The sequence below is a fragment of the Eublepharis macularius genome, chromosome 2 (genome assembly GCF_028583425.1).
Source record: "Eublepharis macularius isolate TG4126 chromosome 2, MPM_Emac_v1.0, whole genome shotgun sequence".
Lineage (NCBI taxonomy): Eukaryota > Metazoa > Chordata > Lepidosauria > Squamata > Eublepharidae > Eublepharis > Eublepharis macularius.
Window position 1 is genome coordinate 64,422,722 of NC_072791.1, and position 25,846 is coordinate 64,448,567.

Below are 25,846 nucleotides of genomic sequence, written 5' to 3' on the forward strand. Positions count from 1 at the left end.
CACTGTTTTTTGTGGCACTGGCCTTTCTTTAGTGCCCGTTCCGGGCTGTTTTGTGCTGTTCCGGGAGCTTTTTGGCATGGAATGGGTTAATAAAAGCGGGGCAGTCCAGAGTTTTCATTTCTAAAATATTGTTCTGGAGTGTCTCTAACACATCTCACTGTTTTTTGTGGCACTGGCATTTCTTTAGTGCCCGTTCCGGGCTGTTTTGTGCTGTTCCGGGAGCTTTTTGGCATGGAATGGGTTAATAAAAGCGGGGCAGTCCAGAGTTTTCATTTCTAAAATATTGTTCTGGAGTGTCTCTAACACATCTCACTGTTTTTTGTGGCACTGGCATTTCTTTAGTGCCCATTCGGGGCTGTTTTGTGCTGTTCCGGGAGCTTTTTGGCATGGAATGGGTTAATAAAAGCGGGGCAGTCCAGAGTTTTCATTTCTAAAATATTGTTCTGGAGTGTCTCTAACACATCTCACTGTTTTTTGTGGCACTGGCATTTCTTTAGTGCCCGTTCCGGGCTGTTTTGTGCTGTTCCGGGAGCTTTTTGGCATGGAATGGGTTAATAAAAGCGGGGCAGTCCAGAGTTTTCATTTCTAAAATATTGTTCTGGAGTGTCTCTAACACATCCCCCTCTTTTTTGTGGCACTGGCATTTCTTTAGTGCCCGTTCCGGCCTGTTCCGCCCGTTCCGGCTTTTACCCTGTCCCATCGCATAAAATAAAGAAATAAATAAATGTTTTATTAATACCTATGCTTTGTTTATTGGATGTCCCCTGCTATTGCCTGTATTTGATCTGCACTGTGTAATCCACCTTGAGTACCAGCGAGAAAGGAAGACTATAAATAATGTAAGGAAATAAATTATATTAAGATTTTTTTTAAAGTACTATTCAGGGGGGTGGGTAAACTCTTCATCACGACTCAGAAGCTAAACGGGGGGATTCTAATAATAAACTCTTTAATTAAGTACAAATGTATTGCCAGCTAGCTCTGTAACCGACCTTTGTAAAGAAAAATAATGTATTTAAAATTAGTTTACTTTCCCTTCTCCACTCGCTCACTTTTATTTCAACCAGCCGCTCTGTTCCCGCAAATAAACTACAATTCCCATGATGCACCGGCTTCCCCGACGTGCTCTTGATTTCCTACAGCCCAATAGGAGGTGGCAATTGTTATGAGCTGACCAATGAGGAGGAACGAATGATGCGGGTGGTGGCGGTTAAAATTTGAACACGGACGGAGAAAAAGCGTGTTGAGAAAGTCAACGAAATTTGATTTGGTGTTTAGTTAGTCGGGTCCCTACAGGTAGGCAGAGTGAGTGAATGTAGTCGGGGCAGGAGAGAGAAGAGAGAGGGCTTGCTTGGTTTTTTGTCCTGAGACTGGCTGTAGAAGCTCGCGGGTGCAGGAGGGTTGGCCTTTCTTCTCTGTTGGATTCCTTAGCTGTGCAGGAAAGCCTAAAGTCTGTTGACTGTTTGCTGGTGGGTTGGTTTTCAGGTTACCGTTTGCGATACTCCTGTTCACAGTCCCCATACCTAATTCAGATACCACAAGGAAACAAAATTATATGACTCCCCCAGCTTCATGCACCCCCAGTCGCCCTGAGGTGATACCTGTAATCCCTTTCCCCTCCTAATGTTAACTTTTCATTGTCACATGCAAAAAAAAAGAAGTATTGATGCCCCTTAAGTAGGGTTGCCAGCTCCAAGTTGGGAAATTCCTGGAGATCAGGAGGGTGAAATCTGGAGAAACCTGGAGAAAGTGGGGTTTGGGGAGGGAAAAGACCTTGGCATGGCATAATTCCATAGAGCCCACCCCTCAAAGTAGCCATTTTCTCCAGGTGAACTGATCTCTGTGGCCTGGAGACCAGTTGTAATTCTGGGAGATCTCCAGCCACTACCTGGAGGCTGGCAACCGTACCCTTAAGTGATTGAGATAGTTAACATGAGTGTGTGGGGTCTCTGGCTGATAGTGGTTGAACAAATGGGTTATCCTAAATGCTTACTGCCATTTCCTCATGCAGATTCTCAATTTCTTTTATTTTGTCTAATTCCTAGCATTCCTACTTTTCGAATAACACTGCCACATGTTGCTGTTTATGCTGTAGAGTAACCTAAAAAAGTGGTTACTATGGCTTCTGATGGGAATGAATGGGAGCTGAGTAAAGAGAACGTGCAGCCTCTTCGGCAGGGGCGAGTTATGGCTACCTTGCAAGAAGCTCTGGCTCAGCAGGATGTTTCAAGCCATGTGGCTATCCAGCAGCAAAAACGGTACATTTACTGGTCATGCTTCTGAATCTACTTTCTTTAAGTAAGAGTCTGGCTGGCTTAGTGTCGCACCAGTACAATTTGTGTTTCCTGTAGCAAGCATCTGAGATGTGACTAATGCAGTGCATCTTAAAGTATCTGTATACTTGCTTGGCTGGACTGGGGATCCCTGATATTTTTCCATGAGCATTTGAAGAGATATGTACGTCATTCTTTCTCCATGTATCAGTTGAGGATGTGCAGAAGTATCTCCAGCAATTGTATTTGCTGTATAAAGGTGATGCGATGCATTAAATATAGCATTAGCAGGATTGTTTCACTAAAAAAGTCAGTGTGGCAAACTGTCTTTGTGTGGATTGGAAGTGATCAAGGAAGACAGGGACTTGTTACATCTTTAATAGCTTGCTTTTGCTTACGTTTTTGCTTCTTAGATAACGTAAGAGAACCAAAAGGAAAATGTAGTTGGCAAAAGTAGAACTTTATGGAATGCTCTAGAACAAGTTTTTTTTTTTTTAAGGCTGACTTGTTTGTTTTAGCACATGTGTAATATTACAGGTATTCATGCAAACATTACTTTGAGACTTTTCTTCAAACCATGCACTATTATAGATTATAATGGGGCCAAGGTGGGTGATGTGTGTCAAGTATGTAGTGCTTGTTGTTATTTTATTGGGGGATAACAACAAAATAATCTCCAAAATGTATAAATTATTGTTAAAACGGTATACTGAAGATGAGACGATTAAGGTTCAAATGGTAAAATGGGCAATAAATTGTAACAATGAGATTATGATGGAGGCATGGGAACAGTTGTGGAAAAATACTTTAAAAATTTCAACATGTACCAGTATTAAAGAGAATGGCTATAAAATGATATATAGATGGTATTTAACACCGAAAAAGTTAGCCATTGCTAATAAGCAGCTATCCAACAAATGCTAGAAATGTAAAGAGCATGAAGGTTCTCTATTTCATACGTGGTGTACTTGTGATAAGGCTAGAGACTTTTGGTCTAAAATATGTACTGAAATGTCCTTAATACTCCAAAATAATGTAGTTAAGAATCCAGAAATGTTATTGTTGTCTTTGCATTTAGAAGATATTAATAGAAGGGATAGAGTAATACTGTACTATATGATAACGGCAGCAAGAATTTTGTATGCACAATATTGGAAGAAAGAAGAAATACCGAAAACTGAAGAGTGGATACAAAAAGTGTTATATATGGCGGAAATGGGCAAATTAACAAGGAAACTGAGAGAGCAAGATCCAAAGGAATTTTTTGAGGACTGGGGGAAATTGAAAACATACTTAGAAAAAAGATGGGATGTTAAAGGACAATTATGGTCTTTTGAGTGTTATTAAGTAAGATAAGACATAATGTAAATCTTTACCATTAAGTTTAAAATGACAACTAAGAGATAGTATTTGGAACAGAAACGGGGGGTTGTAGTGCTGTTGGAAGTCAATAGAGGAAAGGGGGTGGGGAGCATACACTATATATATAGGGGATAATTAGTATGTATTAACAGTATGTATGATATGTTAACCATCCAATACAATTTATTTTAAAAAGTATGTAGTGCTTGTAACTTTAAAACAAGAGGCATTTTGCAATGCCAGATAAATGGAAGTCTAGAAGTTATTGCTATTTTCCTATCAATATGAGAGCTTGACCTAGTTGGTCAAAATACTGTATCCATAGTATTATACTAAATTTCAAGTGAAATCCTTATTAAGCTTTTGTGCTAATCAGAAGGTCTCTGCTACTAGGGAAAACAGATACATCTCTACAATTACCTATCTGTCAGCCAAAATGATGTGCTTATCTATTCTTGATCCAGAGCTACTCCACAGCATAGGATGGCTAATACTATAAATATCAAATCCTGTAACTCATGGAAAAAGAACTTTCCAAAATGTGGTGTGTTATCAGTCAGATGCTTCTGTAAACTGAGACTGCCAATACTGAATTTCTAACATTCTCCAAGAATAACCAGAAAATATGTTCATAAGACAGACTTTCACAAAGCATTACTTTGTCTCCCAGACTAGTGCTGGTTTTCTAGCTATTTTTGTGTTTAATTTTAATTTTAGGGAATTTGAATCTGAAATTCGTTTTTACTGTGGAGATGATCCTCTGGATGTTTGGGACAGGTAAGATTATTTTGTGAATGAGATCATGAGTAATTACCAGTCACAAATGTGCATGGCTTTTTGTACTCATAGTTGTTTTGATATCTTTAGGTATATCAAATGGACAGAACAGACCTTTCCTCAAGGAGGTAAAGAGAGCAACCTTTCTGCTGTGTTGGAGAGAGCTGTAAAAGCACTGAGTGAGCAGCAGAGGTATTACCAAGACCCCCGGTACCTCAGTCTCTGGCTTAAATTTGTGAGTTATAGTCCGTGGTTTTTATCATACGCTTCTATTTCCATTAATTTGAGCTCTAAGTTTTGTTCAGGCAGGCTAAAATAGCTTTCCTTAAGCTCTGCATTTCATTGACCTCATTCTAACATAGTGGTCCTTGTGCTTCATTGTAATATGTTTACTTGGGACCAGTTCACACCTGTGTCTTAAACAAACTTTGAAATCTAAGCTGAAGAGGATGGCTTCTTAGATCATAATGAAGGTAATAGATTCATAAATAACAGCAAATCTTTAGACAGCCCAAGTGTGCTTTGGAGGATAAATGTGGCCATACCTGCTTTTTGATTAATGGTATTGCCATAATTGCAACCTCTTGAAGTTGTGAAGTGAATATCAGTTGTACATGAGCTTTTCAGTATTGTAGAGCTATTTTCAGACAAAAATATTATTTTGGTATAAAATATGCCTCTTGAGAGTATGCCTTTAAGGACTGAGATGTGCTCTATTTGGGGAGCTGAAGTGCTTACATGGAGTGCATATGTATATTTTAACTCATTCATTCTCCTATCAAATCTTCCAGAAAGCTGAGAGAACAAAGCAAATTGAAAAGTGACTTGTTACGTTGCCATTAAAAGTGCTTAGAATCTGAGCAAAATTAGCATTCATCCTTTGACAAAAAGCATAGTTACGTTTATAGGTCAAGCCAAGGACTGATCTGTTCCCCTCACTTTCTGAAAAACAGGAAAGAAGTTCATTTGTTGTGAGTCACAGTGCAGGAGGGTGCAATTTATTGGACACTGTGTCCTTCAACATCCAAACTTGCCTCCATCGCTCCATGCTGTCTAATGTTAGTCCTAGGATTGATTATGTTTTGCTTCAGTATCTCTACTGTGTCTTGGATCCTTGCTAATGCTATGTCTTTAAACCTGTATATGTTTATTACTTTATGGTATTGTATTGAAATGTACTTACTTGATACTGATTGTATTCACCTCATACTGTGTAATCTGCCTTGAGTCGTAGTGAGAAAGGTGGACTATAAATGATGTAAATCAATCAATCAATGTCTAAAAAGGTCTTCTTTAATAATGAGAGCAGAGTTTCTTGTGTTTCTAACAAATCATTGCTCCAGAAAAGAATTGTGGGGATTACAAGTTACTGATTTCTGTAGTTGAGTCTTAATGTAACAGAGTCTTGCTGCTCACCATGTTTTTCAGGGGAACTGCTGTAGTGAACCTCTGGACCTATATAGCTATCTGCACAGCCAGGTGATAGGCACATCTCTGGCACAGCTTTATATTACTTGGGCAGAGGAACTTGAGGCAAGAGGGAACTACAAGAAAGCTGACTTGATATTCCAGGATGGTCTGAGGTGTAAAGCTGAACCGTTGGACAAACTGCAGTCCCACCATAGGTAACTATCGTGAGATGGGCATATGTGAAGAAAAACTTGTGCCTTCAGTGATAGTGGCTACATTGCAGGGGTCTTGTGCTTTTGTGTTCAGGCAATTCCAGGCCCGTGCATCTAGGCAGGCCATAGAAGATCTTGAAGAAGACTATGAAGAGGAATCGAGTCTTTCTGCTTCTGAACCCCAAAGAACAACACTGGCAGAACTGAAAGGAAGAGGAAAGAAAACAGGGAGAGCCCCAATCAGCCGTGTAGGAAATGCTGTGAAGTGTAAGTTGCAGTTGACTACACTGGAAAAGTACTGCTGCTCCAGTTTGAGAATGTTAGATATCTCACTTTGTTTATTTTCTTAGTCCCAAGCCAAGGAGCAAGACTCCAGAATCCAGCATCTCAACAAGTCTCGAATTGCCCGAAGTTTGCTGTATTTGATGAAAATAAAGTAGTGGCTTCTAGAACTGAGGTTCCAGTGCTTGTACCACAGCCGTGGGCAGCTCCTCCAACAATAAAGGCGAAGGAGAATGAATTGCAGGCAGGACCTTGGAACATGGGGAGGGTAAGGTGAAATGACAACCTGAATTGCTCACAACAGATGTAACATGTGGATGTCTATGTAAGAAGCTCTTCTGTTCAGAGTAAAGAGATTGTTGGTAAGGGTTCACATGCTCCTTAGTTCTGGTTTTAGTTAGGCTGAATCTAAAACTAAATTTCATTACCTTTGACTATTTTAGACATTGCAAAGTTTGTCCAATTTTCTGTTTAACTTCCTCTTGTGGTATGTTTACAAACAATGAGTGGCTAACAGAAAGTGACATTCTTGATGAATTTGGAGCTGCAGTTCAGAGAAAAACTCTGGAGGCAGTGGAAATGATGTAGAGGTAGCTGTAAGATAGGGGTTGGTGAAATGCCCTACCTGGACCTGTTACCTTGGCAAAACAGGAGTACTGTGAAGTGCTGCTGACCTTTTGATCATAGCTGTATCTTAATGTTTGGCTGATAGTTCTGTCTGTAATTTCTCGGTTGCTCTTCAGTGGTCCTGAAAAGGGTACTTCTCCTGTTATAGCTTTGACTTATTCTGCTATAACTGATCAATGAAGGAAAAAAACTTCCCTCTGGTGCTGAGGTTGCTAAAAGATTAGGAGAATTGGTGTGGTGCGCATCTAAGTGAAGAAGTTGGCTGAGGAACTATCCAAAAAACAAACGGTGTGCAGGTTGGCAATATGTGAAGATACTGATGCTGAGTTTCTTCTCTTTCAGCATCCTCGGAGCAACATGAACTCCAGCACTGTAGCTCCTGCTGCACTCCCTAATTTTACTCCATATGTTGAAGAGTCAGCACAACAACAAACAATGTAAGCTTTTCTTTCTCAGCTTATTGAGTAACTAAGAAGGGGAAACGAATCTTTGAAAATCTGCTTCAGAAAATAGAGTAAGAGGCATCCAAGCTATATTTCTAGTTTTGTTCTCTCTTGGTGTAAAATATGTGGCTATGTGACCTTTTGCTACTTAGGAGATTTTATCCAGGATCAGCATTGAAAAGTCTTGCCTCTGCTTGACAACACTTTTGTCATCTTGTAACATTTGTAAGGGGCCAGGTTGCTTCACAAGCTCTGGAGCAAATTTATATTAAGGTTTCTTAACATAAATATCTAGTAAACATAACTGCCAAGAAATAATAGGTCTAGAATGTCCTAATAGGCAAATCATCGCATATGTTTGTTATTAAAACACTTCTATCCCATCTTTCCACCTTTCAGGTTTCAGGAGTAGGACCATTGTAATGCTTGGGCACGAAGCAACTTTTTTGAGATTAAAGTGTCTAAAATGCATATTTTGTGGCCCATATCTTGCCTTGTGTATTGAATTATATGTGGCATTCTTTCAATACCTTTCACAAGTTTTGTTTTGGTTCTTGTAGTGGAAGTCATAGGCCTGCTTATTTAAGGAGCAGTTTAGTTATGGGTCTAACAAATCTCCATCTTTACAAAGATTAGAGGCATGTGATTGGAATATATGTTCTTTTACTTTTCCCAGACAATTTTTTCTCCTTCCTTCCCCCTCATTTATTTCTGTTTCTTTACTGCTATTATCTTCTGGGCTCCTCTCTAGTTTTACCTAATAGAACAGACATTGCCTTCACTTAACAGGGTTTGTGCTAAATGTTGTTGAATGAATTCTCCATGACTTTGTGGTCTTTTCTTTGCTACTATCAATGTTTGTGGAAACTTTGGAAAGTACCAAAATCTAGATAAACTCCTTGAACATAAAGCTTATGACTGTTGCTAAAATATAAAATGGAGTGGGTGCTGTAAAGTGTTTTTGCATCAAATACTCACATCTTGGAGGCGATTATAAACCTGTCCTTGAGCTCTGGGGTTTTTCCCAAGGCGCTGAAGGAAGCTGTGGTACGGCCTCTTCTGAAGAAATCATCATTAGATCCTGCTGACCTGCTCAATTACCGACCGGTTTCCAACCTTCCGTTTTGGGGGAAGGTGATTGAGCGGGCGGCAGAGAAGCAACTGCAGAATTTCCTGAAGGAGACCTCGGCCCTAGACCCCTTCCAGTCTGGTTTCCGCCCAGGACATGGGGTCGAGACATTGCTGGTCGCCCTCACAGACAATCTCCGCAGACATCTGGATCAGGGCGGATCAGCACTGCTGATTTTGCTGGATCTGTCAGCAGCGTTTGATACGGTCGATCATCAGCTTTTGACCCACCGCCTTGCCGATGTGGGGATTCAGGGGACAGCACTGCAGTGGCTGGTCTCCTTTCTCCACGATCGGGGACAGAGGGTGGCACTTGGGGAGAGAGTGTCATCTCGTAGGCCACTGGTATGTGGTGTGCCACAGGGAGCGATACTCTCTCCATTATTATTTAATATCTATATGCGCCCCCTTGCCCGGCTGGTGCGGAGTTTCGGGCTTGGGTGTCACCAATATGCGGATGACACCCAGCTTTATCTGTTGTTGGACACGTGGCCTGGATCGGCCCCTGATGCCCTGGAGCGTGCTTTTGAGGCTGTGGCTGGTTGGTTGAGACAAAGTCGGCTGAAATTGAATCCCATGAAGACGGAGGTCCTGGGGAGATGGCTTTGGGACCCTGGCTTCCTACACTTGATGGGGCAGCACTTACACTGGCCCCGAGAGTTAGGAGCCTGGGGGTGATTCTGGATTCCTCCCTGAAGATGGAGGACCAGATCACTGCAGTTGCCAGGTCTTCCTTTTATTATCTTCGGCAGGCCAGGCAGCTTGCCCCTTATTTGTCTCCCCATGACTTGACTACAGTGGTCCAAGCAATGGTCACCTCTAGGTTGGATTACTGTAACGCGCTCTATGCTGGGCTTCCCATGGGCCTGATCCGGCGGTTACAGCTGGTACAGAATGCAGCAGCGCAGGTCATTGCTGGAGCACCGGTGTGGGAGCATATTACACCGGTGCTACGCCAGCTGCATTGGCTGCCAGTGGAGTACCGAATCAGGTTCAAGGTTTTGGTGTTAACCTACAAAGCCCTACGCGGACTGGGACCGACATATCTGAGGGACCGTCTCTCACCATATGAGCCCCGGAGGACTCTCCGCTCTGGTGGAAAACATCTTTTAAGTGTCTCTGGCCCTAGGGAGGCCCGCCTGGCGTCGACCAGGGCCAGGGCCTTTTCGGTCCTGGCCCCGACCTGGTGGAATGCTCTGTCTTGCGAGACAAGGGCCCGGCAAGATCTGCTTGCATTTCGCCGGGCCTGTAAGACAGAGCTATTCCGCCAGGCATATGGCTGATGCCGGGCAGTGCCTGCCCCCCCATGAAGGGGGGATTAAACCATCGCCCCTGTGCGAACACAGAGGCATGTATGAACCACTATGCAGCATGAATTGTAATATTTAATGTTTTTAAATGTATTATTTAATGTTTTTAAATGTTTTTAATGATGTTTGTATTTGTTATCCGCCCTGAGCCTGCGAAAGCGGGGAGGGCAGAATATAAATATAAATTAAATTAAATCTTTAATACTGTAAACAACAACTAATGTAGTTAGTTGCTTGCATATGGGATTTTATTGCTGATTTCATCCTGATCTGTTTTAGACAGCTGCAGTGCCAGTTTTATTTAATTAGAGAATAAAATTTACTGGTTCCATTCCATGTTTCACAAAAAAGAACCCCACAAACTAAACCATATGCATTTCTCTGATGACTGATAGCTAGCAATAGGTTGACCATCTGTATTCTGTCCCTGTCTTCTTTGTGTTCTATGTTTGTATCTTCAGGACTCCCTGTAAAATAGAGTCTAGCTTAAACTGTGTATTAAGTGCTCGAAAACCAGGGAAAGAAGACGATCCATTACGTCGTGTGCAAAATCATCAGCAGGATAGTCAAGAAAAGAAGGAACAGCCAATGTATTGTAAAGAGAGAGTATATGCTGGTGTTGAGGAGTTCTCCTTGGAGGAAATCAGAGCTGAAATCTACAGGAAAAAAGCAAAAAAAAAAAGGGAAGGTATGTATAGGCAAAATTAGAAAAATCTACTAGTATTATTTAGAGTCAACTAGTACTAGATAATGCATTCACTGTTTATAATGGTTGAAGCAGTAAAGAATACTTGTCTGAAAATATATCTAGAATCTTTAAAAAGCATTTTTCTAAACCTGGCATAGCCTGCTGCAATTTCTGGTTTCTTTGCTAGTACATAGATGCTGCTGTACAGGTGGCAGGATTTGCCTGGCTATCGCTTCAGACTACTTTGTAGCATAAAAAAAGCAGTAGCAATAGAAGGTGGCAAGGGCTGAGCAGAAAGGCATGGCTTTTCCCCTTCCATCTAAAATATTTTCTAATGCTTCAGAGTAATTAGTCAACATGCAAACCCTATCAGTGTTGATATGTTGCAACATTTTGATTTGGACCTGCATTAGGGGAGAATTTTGCACTATGAGGAACACAAGGTTTTCGTTGAGTCCATGTAGTTAAAACATGATGCAAAGTAGATTTAGTTACTTTGTGGGAGAGGTGACCACTTGGGGCTGCTATTGGCAATGTTTCTGATAGCTTGTAGTTCTGCTCTTCTGGAGGTGTTGCTCACTAGCTACAATTGTACTGTGAATAATATAGTTTATTTACTTGATTTATATCTTGCCTTTCTCCCCAATGGGGACCCAACGTGGTTTACCTAATTCTCTTGACTTCTGTTTTTATCCTCACAACGCTGTGAGGTAAGTTAGGCTGAGTGTGTGTGACTGGCCCAGAGTCATCCAGCGAGCTTCCAGGGCAGAGTAGGTATTAGAACCTGGGTCTCCCACATCCTAGTCTAACACTCTAACCACTACACCATACTGCTATCTTTCTTTCCATTTTGTTCAGAAGAGCTACAGACAATAGCACAGAAGAAAGCTGAATTACAAAGGAAAATTGAAGAGATGGAGAAGATGGTGAGAGAGCAACCAGTTAACCATGATCAGAAGCCATATGGACAGGTAGTATCCTACCATCTCACCAGCTTGCAGTGTACTAATTTTATTAAAGTCTGTACGTGACAATAACCTTATTTTGGATACTAAGTATGACCAAAGTACTGCTGTCAAATACATTTGGAGCATGACATGTGACTGCTATTTGTTTCCTCATTTATCTCAGCAAATAGAGGAACAGATGCTTGTTGATGTGACTTCTGATGTGCCAGGAGTTCTGAAGCGTCCTATGACACAAAGACAAACCTCCCTGACAGATACTACGGCATTTGTTGAAAGGCCTCTTTTGGATTGTTTCTCCTTGAAAAGGTAGTGTAGAAGGTTGGCTTAGGAGAAAATTACACAAATAATATTGTGTAATTATAGAAGCCCATTTTTTGTTGAAAATTAGCCATTATAGTGAAACAATTGTAGTGCTTAGTTGATGTATTGATTTAGGTCAGAAGGCTTCAAAGTGGGAAGGGATTGGCTTTATATGTTTGTCTGGATCTATTTCTCTACTGATCTAAGGAAAAAACTGCCTATATTTTGTTGACAGCCGTTTTGAACAGGATGGACACAGAAAGTCAAGCTCCAGTGGTAAGTTCCATTTGCATTGGTTCCAACTTGAGGGGGAGTCTTTAAGTGCTCACTTGAATGAATCTTTCTTGAAGCATAGCCAAAGCCTCAATGAAGTTGCTTAAGATAGAAATCTTGTTGGCATCTTTTCCTATCTGATTAAACAGGTTGAACTTTTATTCTTGGTTTTTATCAGCACTTTCTGGCTGTAGGAAACCTGATGAAAAGTGCTCATCATTTTGATCATGTATTTCGTTCTGGGTGATTGGCTTAATACTTGTTCATTTGTTCTGTTGCTCACTGGATAATGTGGTATTGCAGTGCCAGAGTCTTCTAAAGAATACTTTCCTTTCATGTGGAAAGTATAAAGGTATCCCCAGCCAGTCAAATCTTGGTACGGGGATGAGGGCAGGAAATGATAGTAGTCCCTAATGGAGGGGAGCTGACAGGGTCATGTGACAAGCATTTAAGTAGCAGAATGTGTATATGAATCCCCAGTGCCCAGTGGAATGTGGGCAGATGCATCAAAAAACTTGTGCTGTTCCATGAACGTAACATGAGACGCTGGAATTGGAGGTTTTAAAAAATCTAATAAAACCTTTATAAAACACTTTCTAATCAGTAGTATTTCAAAACTTTCCAAATAAGTATATAAAATATTGGCTTTGTGTTCCAGATTCTGAGATGCCTCCTTCAGTGATTCCTTCAGTGCCCTTCTCCATATTTGATGAGTCCTCTCTTGTAGAAAACCAGAATGTCAGGTACATGTAAATAAAGTAAATCTGCATTAGAGGAGTGAGTGCTCTCAATTCTTTTTTGAGACAAGGGAAGAATATTTCTTTATTCCATTTAGTTTCTTAGTCAAGGACTGCCTTTTTGGTCCAGTTCCTTATAATTTTACTTTTGCCCTAGTTCAGCAAATGTGTTACCCTGTAATACTTTGGAACTTATTTAGACATTTATACCATGTTTTTCTCCCCAATGAGGAGACAAAGTCGCTTACATCATTGCTCTCATTGCCCTCTTCTGCTTTATCTTTACAGCAACAGCCAGTGAGGTGGGTTAGATTGAGGGAGAGTGACTGGCCCAAGGTCACCTAGTGAGCTTTCATAGAAGGGCGGGGGCTGGCACTTGAGTCTCCTAGTTCCTAGTCTGACAGTTAAATCACTACACTATGCTTATTTTCTGTACAATTCTTGTACAGAACCAGCTCTACAAAATGTTGTTGGAAAACAAAATATTTTTCTTTCATCTTAGTCTTCCTACAGGGCCACCTCTGGTATGCACCAAACGTCCTCTTGCTGTTCGCAAATCTTCAGAGGGTATTGCTGCTAAGGAAAACATACCACCTGAGAATCCTGTAAGTTTCTCATAGCTGTGTGATCTTACTGTCTCTTGGCCTTCCCCCTGCAGTGATGCCCTCTGGAGGCCGCATTGGCCACGACACGCTTTTTATCCTGGTGCTCCTGCGCAGGTGCACCAGGGAAAAAAGTGCATTGCCACCAATACGGCTTGCCTTTTATATGGAAAAGACAGTCATAAATATGGGGGAAAGGTTTGACAAGTTTCATTTGTAAGGGGAAAACTGAGAGAGATCATTTCCTTGATCTTCAGCACAGCTTGAGTTTGTTTGTGATACTCTGACTGTTCCCCTTTTTTAAGCTTGAAAAGGTTTCAAATCTATGCCCTAGATACATCTTCATGAAATTCAGTAGGCTGAATTTTACAAAAAACAAAAAAACCCCTAGAACATTAAAACACAAAAATGGCTGCTGGTGGTGGTGGTGTGCTAATTTGTTCTGTTTTACTCTAGGATGAGCTTCATGGAATTGAACCTCTGAGTGAAGATCCAATTGTTACAGAATGGTATAGAAACAAAACGCTCTGCCCCAGCCCAGAAGACACTTGTGACTTTGTTACGGCTGCCCATGTTGCTTCAACACCTTTCCATGGAGTAATCGAACAGAGAAGTCTACTTGACGAGTCAAAGGAAACATGCCCAGAACCTCAGGCAGCATCTCTGAGCCACTGTACAATTGTTAATGAGGATCAGTATGCTGAGGCTCTGTGTGTAAAAAAGCTGAGGTAACTGAAGAAAGTAGTGTTTTATCTCTCCAGTGTGATGCATGTAGTTCCTGCCTCTCTATGCTTCTAAGATGACTTTAGTCTTTTGCCTGTCTACCGAGTGCACTGAAAACTATACAGGAACTCTTAATGATTCTTGTGCTTGACAGATCAAGTAGAATTGTATTCTCATCACACTAGGCTTGAGGCAATGTTTGAGTGCTTCTCACGTTAATTAAAACAAATTTTAAACAGTTCTGGTTCCAGATTGGTGTACTGGGGAGAAGGGATTACAGTAATTTAAAGAGATTTTTTTTCTTTACAGAAGTAAGCATACAGTTATTCTTCTACACAATCCATCTGCTGCTTGTAAATATAAAATCCAAGTGTAGGGAGCTAATAACTTCTAGCATCCAGTGAGCTTAGGGCAGCATGTGTGGAAGTCAACTTTCGACAGGCAGAATCAGTCTTTGAAAGGCTTGCATGAGAATTTTGACAATTAAACTGTTTTAACGGATCAATAATGCCATCCCTTGGATTCCCATGGCATTAAGGTTACAAGCAGTACACACAAGATGAGGTCTACTCATCATCTCATTCTGGAGGCTGAATAGCAACTAAAGTTCTGACTCTGTATTGGAAAACATCTTTAAGGATTCTTCTAGAAATAACAGAAATGTTCTAAATAATTCCAGCATCCTAGCTGTAATGTATAGATTTTTTGAAATAGTTCTCTAAAAGAATATGACTTAAAACTGCTGCTAGAAAAGTTATGCCTGAATGTTGCATCCAATACTTAATTTTGTTCCCTTCCATGGTAGTCCAATTATGGAAGCAAGCCAGGAAGATACTAGGTCTTCTGCATCTTCATCTTCCCCTACACAAATCTCCATCAATAAATTTCAGCAAATCCCAGAGAAGTTGGAATTGGCTCAGAGCTGCACCGATGAACTTGTCAGTGATGCTGAAAATTCCTCTAGTGAGTTTACAGTTTTCTAAATGCATGTTCATTGGCTAAACCATAGATGTAGCATTGTCTTCCAGAAACTCAATCGGTTTCTTTTTCTTTCTTTACACTGTAAAATAAGATACACTGTATTTATTTGAAAGAAAGATGAATATCTTTGAATATACAACTGTACCCCTAAAAAAGAGAAAATATAGTAAAAGCAGATGACCCTGAATTTAAGATGCCCTCCTGACCCCAAAAGAAGTGAGCCTGCCAGTATGAAATCTCTCCCTGCCCAGAGCCTTTATCTTTAAGATGTCCCCAGAGCCTTTACCTGCCACTGCTGCCACCTACTCTTACCCCTAACAATTCACAGTGCAAGCCCTGAGGAAAATGGCACCTGTCAGCTGCTGCAATTCCTCTGGTGACTAATTAGCAGAGCATGTGGCTTAGCTCAGCATCATGCAACGGCTGCTGTGGTAGCCTTTGCAGGGCTTAGCTCTTGTTGGAATGGCTGGTGCTTGTGGTGCCACTGCAGGGGTTGCTGGGAGGGTACAAGGCAGAGCTATTTTGCTCTTCCCCCTCCTTTCTTCCCCCTGTGGGCTCTTCCCTTGTCTCTGCTATCTGCTGCACATCTTGGCTTTCTTTCTCCCTTCCCACCCGCTTAGTCCAGGGAAATCCTCTCTGTATATGTTTATAGCCCTCTTCTCAGCTGACAGAGAGGCTGGCCTCTCTTCCTAAGCGCTGCCAATAGCTCAACTGCCAAGTGTGGAGAGTGAGTGAGAACCTAGCAGCACTCCCAGCCTGTGGGACCAAGCTAGTGGAAGGTACACCCCCTTGCTTTGGGAGTGCCTCCCAGCAGAGCCTGGCAGTAATAAAATGGGGACAACTTTATTTACCAGTAAATGTGTATGTGAGTTGAAGAACTTTAAAAAAACCATGTTTTCAAATTAATACATATTCGACAACTTTACCAAATTATGGGGAGTGAGAAAGCATCTAAAGCTAGTGATAGAAAAAGAAGTCAACAAAGACATAATATTAAAGATTTAAGGCAAAAAGAATTTAGTAAGACAACTGATTATAGAAGAAAATGGTTTAAGTTTCTTACCTGACCTGATGTAGTACTGGGACATACTGTATTAATGTTCTCTAAAGGAATAAATACCTAGATATTTGTCAGCAACTTTTTGGTACTTTCTCATTACCAGGCAACTCTGCTGAGAGACTGCAGTATACAGAACAACGCAAACAGCTCTTGCAGCCTCTTCAAGACTTTCTGACAAAGACTCCTTACTTTAAATTGGAGCCTCAGCCTATGCCTTGGGTGGAATTAGAAAAAGAAGTTGATATAGGTAAGGATGGTTACTCTCTTATTATACTGGGATCTCTTTAATATCAGACATTGGTATCTGTCAAAATTATGCTTAAGGATCTAAATAGGAAGTTTCTCTTATGATGGTGACTGAGTGGAAGAGGGTGACTACCATTTTGATTGTTGAGCTTAGCTTCTAGTGGCCTTAGTTTGAATATCTGGTTTTTATTTTGAACAATTGTAATATTGTGTGACATAGCAAATGGAGTTGCTGCTATCTAAATGAACAAGACTGATGGAATGTCAAACTTGAAATAGTCCCAGGGCTGCAACACTTCTCCTAGTAGGACTTAAAACACCTTTATAACTTCTTAACACTTCTAGGAAAGACTTAAAGTTTTCTTGTGACCAAACTAGAGATGGAAAAATATCTGGAAGTTTTGCGGTCATGGGGGGGGGGCGCTCCCCCCCCTTTAAAAAAAACTAGACATTTTGGGGAAATTAAAATATATGCAATTACTTACTGTCCTATCAAACCTAAATTATCCTTTATAACTTGCATATAAAATTGTAATATTTGACATATTTATGGGATTTAAAAGTTATAAGTGCCTTAATTTTCTATAAACAAAACTGCAAATGTACCTAGTACTTGAGAGAGAACTGCAAGCTGATGCACCCTATGCTACCTTAGCAAATGTATCTTAATTTTTGTTATCTGAAAAGTAGAAAAAAATAGGAGATAAATAGAAAACAGCAAGCTTTGTGATAAATAACATAAAATATATTATTTGGTTAGAAAAAGGTTCACACACTTACAATAAAACTATTAGCATATTCAGTATGTAGTTAAACTTTGTAACATTAAAGCATTGAACTATTCCGTAGCATATGATGAGCATACACATCAAAGCATTTTAATTATGTACAGAACTAGTCCCATTTAAAAGTAAAAGTATCAGCACCTCAAGTCTCTAATCAGAATCAGTTTCTGAAACTTCTGATTCTGAGTCTTCATTTTTATCCTTATGCAGCTCTTTAGAAAACAAGGTTTACATGAATTGAAAGAAGCCTATGTACTCCTCCCAGCTTCTAGGTGCAGAAATGCATCTAAGATTTAAGGGCTGCATATATCTACAGGTTGTCCACCTTGTCTTTAAAAGTATGTCACTCATTCTAAAAGAAAATTACTGGACAGTTTTTTCCCCCCTGGTACTCCTCAGAATTTCCAATTTTTCCATCAGAAAAACCAGGAGGAAAAGGCCTTGGGGGAGGGGGGAACAGGAAATCCCCCCCCATTTTTTCTCTTCCCCCCCCCTGCACCTTCACAAACTAATGTGGCAGATGCAGCCATAGCCTTTATATATATTTAAGTGAATAGAATGTTTGTAATATACCCTTGCCTATATATACCTATTTGTGTGAGAAGGAATAGTTGATCATATGTATATTCATACTTTAGGCTTGAAACATGAAAGTCAACAAAGTATTGTAGCATCAGGACAACTGTAAGTCTTACAATAACATCTTAAGTGTTCTTGGTAATGATTCCATCAAACTTAATCTTATTTTGACAGGCAATGAAACTTACAGTGTCACTCGTGAGTATGTTATCAGCGAAGACGACAAGATGTTCTTTGCTGTGTTAACCATCTTTCCTCCTGAGACCTCAAAGGCATTTTTAATAAAGGTATCTTATTCTGCCTATAGTCCTTTATTTACAATCCCCCCTTCCCCGCCATTCTATTTGGCCTTGGGCCTTTATCAAATATTCTTGTTTCTGACTTGAATTGGAGAAGCTAGGCCATATTCAGTTCTGAATACTGCCTAATATACTCCTGATACCTTGGTCAGCACATTGTTCAAATAGTTTGTTTAAATGGTTCTCAGTAGGGACCCTTCTTCGTGCAATTTCTCATTCAGTTGGATAGGGATATCTGCTATATTATGTTGGGAAGAAAGGTCAGATCTAACAAATTCAGAAACTGTCATATCTGCTAGTTAGATTTTACTTAAAATGTTGAGAGATCAGTCACAGATGTCCTGTGTAATGTTTAATTTGGTTCTCAGAGTGACGATCAGCCATGACACTTCAAGATAATACTCTGCTATATGACAATATTAGACGTTTTAAAAAATTGTATGTGAATGAGGTATTGGAGGGCCATGGGAAAATTGTAACTTTAAAAAAAAATGTGTAGGTGCACTCTGAACCTGTGCCTTGGGACTTTTACATTACGCTGCGACTGCAAGAACGACTAGATGCTGGGTTTGATCAGAGCTTCAGTGATAGCTGCACTTGTTTCTTGTACAACAATGGCTGTGTGACCCTGCATAAGGACATAAACCGCTTTACTCTTCAGGTCAGTATGGACAACCAGAATTGAGGGAGAATTGAGGTGCATGCTACAAAAGGATTTTGCTGGATATGTGGCAAAATGGGCAGACAACGCTTATTTTAAGCTTGATGACAAGGTTCAAAATGATGTAATGCTTCTGCCTACAGTAACTAAGTACTGTGCATAAATTAGGAACTAAACATACATAAGAGTAAAGAAACAAAAAGATAGAGGAGAGAGAAGAGTTTAAAAATGTTGGACTGATGTAGTGAAAAATCAATTTCTTCTCTGGCTAAGTAGAACACTGACATACAAGACGTCTCAACGGGTAATTTGGACAAGGATTTAAATACAAAGTCAAGTTTCAAATGTTTAATCTCTTGAGGATTTTTAGTCACCAATACTGAGAAATACAGAAATGTCAATTTTCCACGTTTGTTTGAAAGAGAAAAGTAAGGTGCAAGGTTTAAATTTCAGCACGTGCTTTATGTATGACATTTCTTCTCAATCTCTATCTAGCCCCAGTTAGTAACTATGTTATGGTCTTGGAGCCAGTGTGTATGTTGCAATATTAACGTATACTAGTCTTTTCTTCTCAGGATATGATCCAGCAATGTAAAGTTATTCCGCAAGAAGTGGTCTTGCTGATTGTTGACAATCTCCTAGATGTGGTGGCTAAGCTGCATACAGCAGAAATAGTTCATGGAAACCTGCAGCCAGCAACGTTATTCTTGGGAGACAGGTTGGCCATTTCACAAACTTGAACTTTTTACAGTTGGATTGGTGATTCCTACAGTTGGATTGGTGATTCCTAAAGTTGTATCCTGAATTGGTTCAAGTAATATATTGGGGAATGGAAGGTGTAGCTAATTAGGATGGGAATCTAACTGAAATGAATCTAACTGGTGACTTACATAATGGATATTCAGTTACTTCGCTACAGCTAACTCAGAATCAATAGATTAGGGAAAGTTGGTGGTAGAAATTCCTGCAAGTTTTTAGTTCCAGCTTATCCCCAAGACTCATATGCAGGTTAGATCAGACACACATCATTAGGTACTCATTTATACTATACATATGAATTATTCAGTGTTTTCCTTTTCATAATTACCTTAAAGATGTTGGCTTTGAAATTGCAGAGGAGATAGCGTCCTACTTGTTTACACCAACAGAGGGTGATAGCTCACTATCTATAAAGGAAAATGCACACTGAGTATAGGAATAGTACAATGGAGAAACGCATGAGGGGCAAGTTTTATGCTTTGTCATAGTCACAGCCCTTCATCTGAATTAAAGGGAGATAAAACATGTTTATAGTGCCTGGGGCTGTTGTAAGGAAGATAAAGATGAGAGCATTTATTTATTTTACTTTACATATGTGAGGCATTTTTAACACTTGAATTGTACTACATAAATGGCATATGAAAATCACATGGTACATATATGTTGGGCAGAACAGTTTCTGAAATGGAAAAATATCCAGTTTTTTTTCCCTTCAGAAAATGTCTTAAAGATTTATTCTTTCTTGCAATTAACAACAATTAATTACTGCCATTGCCAATAAAATATTAGGCAACTTTATAACTGCCAAGCTTGTACTTAATGATTTTCAGGATGATACCAAGGAATTTTTTCAAATTACATGTCTTCTTTGTTGATTTGTAAACTTGGTGATAGGACAAGGAGTTGAACCATAAATACATGTAATAACCCACATTTTTAAAAAAATCATTAGTTGCAGGTCAGACTCTAAAATTCTTATGTCTCCTCTCAAATGGTGGATAATTACCGATCTGGTATGGAACTTACAAGTAGTGCAAGTATTGAGATGGCTCAGTGATCTCTATGGATGAGAGTTAAATTCTGTTGAAACAGATAAGTGGACAACTACGTCTGTGGCATATCATGAACAGCTCTTTGGGTGTGTTAAAATTAATCCATCAACAGTTTTCTGTGCCTTTCGGTTTTTTCCTAAATTTGAAACAGTGAAAGGGAAGTGCCTTTTGTTTTACATTTTTCAGAAGTGTTATTCTAATAAAAATTTCCACATAAAGCTCGTTTAGTGCCCTTTTCTAAGCAGAAAGTGGTGTGGCTATGAGAATACAATATCAAACTATACTAAATTGTTTCACCCATCTTTCCCCCCCAGAATCTGTGATTCCTTTGCCAATGCTGAGAATGCCAGTGCTCTGAAGGTGGTAGATTTCTCTCACAGCCTAGACTTGAAGCTACAGTCAAGAATGAATTTGCCAAAAGGCCTTCCAATAGCTCAGACACAAGCTGGGCAACAGATTCTAGATGAAAAATATCTTCCTTACCAGGTGAGAGAGGGGAAGTTCCACAGTGGCCCTGAGTAAGTCTGCATTCTTCCAATGTGCAGATTTTTATGCAGTTGGGGTGGGTTTGTGGAACTGCTTATGTTAACATTAAAACCTCTCATGTGAGAATGCCATAACCCCCTCCATATTGGCTGAAAGAACTAAGTAGCATACATTTTTGTAAGTTTAATTACTGCATGCAATTAATTGCTTTAATTCTGTGGCAGGGTAAAGCCGCTTGTGTGTGTTACATAATTAAAAACCAGATTACTTTAAAAACTTTTTTGGGGATCAAAGTTTACTAGAAATTCCCAAGCAGAAGCAATATAGAAATTGGTGTGCTATTCTTGGAATGGACTATAGTTCTAAAAATGCAATTCTAACATATGTATAATTCTAACAAATGTTATACAATCAAGGTTGGCATGCTATGGTTTCAGGTGGACCTGATTGGCATTGCAAATATACTCCACTTCATGCTGTTTGGGGAATGCTTGCAAGTTCATCAGGAAGAAGGCTACTGGAAGACTGACAGAGATGTATCCCAGTAAGTATTGGACGACAGTTCAGCTAGTGTAGCTTTTTCCTTCACTGTTGAATCTTAGATGCTTGGATGTAGAGGTGTTAGTTAGTCGAAGTTATATATGTTCAGTTGGCTACACTTCAGCTGGATAAAATTTGTGCTCTCTGACTCATGATTTAAACACATTCATATTTAAAATTCTGTGCTGGTTTTAGAGAGAGGGTGTTAGGGAAAAATGAATAGAGAGGTTTGTCCTTTAAAAAAAATAAATAAATTACAAATATTTTTATTCCTTCCATCATGAAGCTTAAGCCAATGTGTAGAGATTTTTAGGTCTCCTATCCACATACTGATAAGATCCAAACATGCTTGGTTTTAGCAAGGGGAAGGAGTTACGTACTTTTGAACCATAACTTAGTTCTTAGCATTATCTTTGAAAAAGACCTAATAGTTTTTGGCAATATATACAACTATTTAATTTGTGTTTATTAACTGATCTGTAATAAGCAAGTGATTCAGTTTATTAAACACAACTTAATTGTCTTGACATTCGCAATTAAGTCCTCATTATAGTTGTGGGCTAAGTATAAAGACATGCAAACCGATGATACTTGGTTTAGCCAGAAGTCTCTGCTTCGTACACATTTTAGTATAAAGTAGCTTGGCTGTGTAACTTATTTCCAGAAGAAATGTCAAAGGAACACTCTAATTAACAAAATAGTATACTCCTCTCCCCTGAGCTTTCTGGTGTATTATGACAAATATATCCTTTCCCCAGTATTTAAAATACTTCAGGAATAAAATGGGTAATGATAAATGGTTTGAAGCAAAGGTGTTACTGTAAATTATAAATGGATTACTTTCTTGCTGTGTGTTCCAGAGTTGCAAAAGGTGGACCCAACTTTCAAATATCCCCTTAGGCTGACAAAGACTTGTGGGGGTTAGGGAGAAAGGAGCTCTTGATTATGAATAATTCAATTGTTTAGAAATGCAGAGAGATCAGTTTGATGGACAGTTTAACTTATTGGTAGCTTGTCTGGCTGGTGTGAAGCTTGTGGATGTCGTACACTACCTAGATAGGCTGGTAAGCTGTGCATGGGAAGAGTTATGCTTGTGGTGCACTTTGGCATTAGTGATCTTTGGATGTGTAGTCATGCTGTCCTGAAAGAGAAATTCAGCTTGCAAGGATGTCCAGGACTTCCAAGGTAGTATTTTCAGGAATGTTGCCCATACCATGCGTGGTGCCAGCTAGACTGGAGGAGATTAGATCATTGTTAAGAGAGGGTGTTTGGCATTAGAGAACATTTAGGGTCAAGCCAGTCCTGGATGAAAAATAGGCTCAACCTGAAATGGAACCATACTGATGGCACGTAATTTCAAAGAGCTGCTGTTTTAAACTAATTTGGAGGGGAGGGGGTTGATAGACAGTGGGAAGTATCTCATTTGGGCAGATTTGTAAATGTTCTAAATGAAGACAGGCTAGAATTTAATAACCACATGGCAGGAAATGACAACCTTTTATGGAAGCCAAAGGGTTGTAAGGGAAAATGTACATACCAAGCACACTTAAGGGAGGGAAATGAAGTGCAATTGTTTATAAACAAATTTTAAATTACTATACTGATTGTAATCTGCCCTGAGCCTGCTGATGCGGGGAGGGCGGAATATAAATTGAATTAAATAAATAAATAAAATTCTAGCAGCTTCTAAGATGAGATTGGGAAGTTAGAGTTCAATAGATATCATGGATGAGAAAAAATCAGTGAGATAACGGTTACTCCTAGATATATACTGTATAGAATGGACATTGTTGGTGGTGTTACTCTGCCTGACAAAAAGGTTATAGAATCAACTAAGCCAGCAAACATTTTTATTTTACTTAATTTATTCCCTGCCTTTCTTCTCAATGGAGACCCAAAGTGGCTTACATTGTTCTCCTCTCCTCCAAAGATTCTCTATCCTCCAAAGTTTCTCTATGGGTGAATATACCAACCCCAAAAGGTAACTTAAAACTAGGGATATAGTATTGCCTGTCTGAACACAACTCATGGGTTCTATTATTAACTTGTAAACTCTTGTGGGATGTGGTGATAGTTTTAACATTGATGGCTTTAAAGGGCTTAGAAAGATTAGTGGAAGATTGGTCTATCAACAGGTGTTAGGTAATGTGGAGCCTCCATGACTGAGGCTTTCCATGGGGCCTCCATGATTTAGGCAGAGTACTTCCAAATTCCAGTTGTAAGATCACAATGGGAGGCTTTAACTATTGGGTCCCAGCTTCGGGTTTTCCAGAGCATTTGGTGAGACATTGTGGGGAAACAGTGCTGAAGCAGAGAGACTTCTAGTTCAACCCAGGAAGACTGACTTTATGTTCTTAAGGTGCTGACAAATATGGAGGGAGGGAGACAAGGGACACAAATGTGGTCAAGTAACTAAATTTTAGAGCATTTCAGTTCTAAAAGATAAAGCATTAATTCTTAGCTTCAGTTCCTATAGCCTATTAGCATAGCTGTTACCCAGAGCAAGGATGACCACTTTGTTCAACTGTGAGGGTAGCGGTGGGCCAAGATTCTAGGGGGTGGGAAGCCCCAGATGTGAGGCTATGGCTTCTTTCCTGGCTCTCCACATCTTTATTTGTATGTTTGTGGAGGTGGGGGTAGATATAATGGGCTCCCTAGACCAAAAAATCTGCTTGATGCTTAAGGACAGGACTTACCACAAGCCTTTGTGATTGGCAGGGTCTGTAGTTTGTGATGATATCATCTTCATTGTTGAGAAAAGTACTAACCAACTGTGATGGAAGGCTAAGAGCAGAGAGCTCTCAAAGATACTCAGGAATGCTGCACTCATCTCATGTTCTACCAAGCACTTGCTTAGGGAACACCTGAGAGGTGCATGCCACTTCTAAATACCTCTGTTTCTGGGAACCCATCACTGCACTTAACTGGTGTCAGCAAATGGAAGGCAGGTATCTCCCACTTTGGTAGTATGAATACATGGCTCTGCCCCTGCTGCACCCCAGGGAGAGGCCAGCTGGACCCAGGGCAACAACAGTGCTCAAAATGCCAGCAGTGCCAGCAAAGCCGCGTAGCCCCTTTAAGTAGCTGTACCTAATAGCTGGCCATACTGCCACTGGCCCAGAATATGGCCAGGGGAATTCCCAAGCCAAGGATAAAACTACACCTCCATCTGAAAACTCATGAATGTGCCCACTGTTGTGAGATTTCCTTGGGACTTCCTGGATGGGTGCAGCTCCAGCAATCCCTTAAAAAAGAGTGTTTGGTCTTTAAACAATGGGTGATTCCGCATGAACGGTTTTCCCTGCTTCAGCTTCTAAATGACCTCGATTTTTTCTTGTGTTTCCACACGTGGGAAGGCAATCCTAGCAGCAGATTCAAAGTCACTGCACGTTTTGTCCGGTTTTTTTCCATCCTGCTTTCCCCTGACTTATTTGTCCATGCGCAGCAGATTAGGGATTTTAATCATGCGGAATTCTTTATCCGATGTTCTCCCCACCCTTGTCCTTTTCTCTCGCCCTTCGAATCAACTTAATTTGATTGGCCAATCATGTTTTCTAAGCTACACCCACTACCCTTTCCCTTCCCCTCTTTTAAAAAAAAAATGTAAAAAAACGTTGCAACGTTTCTACAAATCTATGCAGAAACGTATCCTGTGTCACATGACAACAGCTGACCAATAACGGGTCCATTTTACAACACGCCAAATTTGTTACTTGTTGCTCGCTGACAGCTGACAGCTTCTGAGGTAGAGTGAAAGTGTGATGGAGGGACTTCAGCGTTCAACTAGTGGTCTAGGCATTTCATGGAGGGAGAAAGAGACCATCCTCAACACAACACCTATCACTAAACCACGCCGCTCACGAAGAAAGCGGGAAAGATAGACGCGGGGTCATTGGTAACAATTTTCCCTCCAAATGTCAATAGCCAATACTCTTCCACAATATTGGCGGGAAGTGCTCTGGCCTATCCAATATGTTTATTTGATGCAACGTTTATGTGTGGCAACTTTTTTTGTGAGAAATTTTTTTTCTAATGTGTTGGTTTGATGCAACGTTTATGTGTAGCAACTTTTTGGGGGGAATTTTTTTTTTAAAAAATGAAGATGTGCATCATTCGACACTTCCCCCGGAAAAAGCGAAGAGGAATCGATTTTTATCCTGTCAAAAATTCCGCATGATGGACTTTGAGCCTATGAAATGTGCGAAACAAAAGCCTAATGTGGAATTGGGGAGAAGTGGATTCGTAGGACTCCACTGCGGCATGACTGCTCAGAAAGTCCGATC

At 40.1% G+C, this 25,846-nt stretch overlaps 1 protein-coding gene across 1 annotated transcript in view; it reads left to right on the forward strand.

Moving 5' to 3' along the window:
* The first annotated feature begins 1,209 nt into the window (after window positions 1–1,209).
* BUB1B (BUB1 mitotic checkpoint serine/threonine kinase B) overlaps window positions 1,210–25,846 on the forward strand; it is a 29,025-nt gene continuing 4,388 nt past the window's right edge. Inside the window, exons 1-22 of the mRNA XM_054971554.1 lie at window positions 1,210–1,296; window positions 2,046–2,258; window positions 4,353–4,412; window positions 4,503–4,647; window positions 5,841–6,037; window positions 6,129–6,301; window positions 6,385–6,584; window positions 7,286–7,380; window positions 10,286–10,512; window positions 11,371–11,483; window positions 11,644–11,786; window positions 12,016–12,056; window positions 12,712–12,796; window positions 13,293–13,395; window positions 13,849–14,120; window positions 14,921–15,078; window positions 16,260–16,403; window positions 17,941–18,053; window positions 18,565–18,726; window positions 19,302–19,444; window positions 20,852–21,023; window positions 21,461–21,567. Coding sequence (XP_054827529.1) covers window positions 2,119–2,258; window positions 4,353–4,412; window positions 4,503–4,647; window positions 5,841–6,037; window positions 6,129–6,301; window positions 6,385–6,584; window positions 7,286–7,380; window positions 10,286–10,512; window positions 11,371–11,483; window positions 11,644–11,786; window positions 12,016–12,056; window positions 12,712–12,796; window positions 13,293–13,395; window positions 13,849–14,120; window positions 14,921–15,078; window positions 16,260–16,403; window positions 17,941–18,053; window positions 18,565–18,726; window positions 19,302–19,444; window positions 20,852–21,023; window positions 21,461–21,567 — 2,993 coding nt within the window. The 5' untranslated portion in view covers window positions 1,210–1,296; window positions 2,046–2,118. The remainder of the gene's footprint in view (window positions 1,297–2,045; window positions 2,259–4,352; window positions 4,413–4,502; window positions 4,648–5,840; window positions 6,038–6,128; window positions 6,302–6,384; window positions 6,585–7,285; window positions 7,381–10,285; window positions 10,513–11,370; window positions 11,484–11,643; window positions 11,787–12,015; window positions 12,057–12,711; window positions 12,797–13,292; window positions 13,396–13,848; window positions 14,121–14,920; window positions 15,079–16,259; window positions 16,404–17,940; window positions 18,054–18,564; window positions 18,727–19,301; window positions 19,445–20,851; window positions 21,024–21,460; window positions 21,568–25,846) is intronic.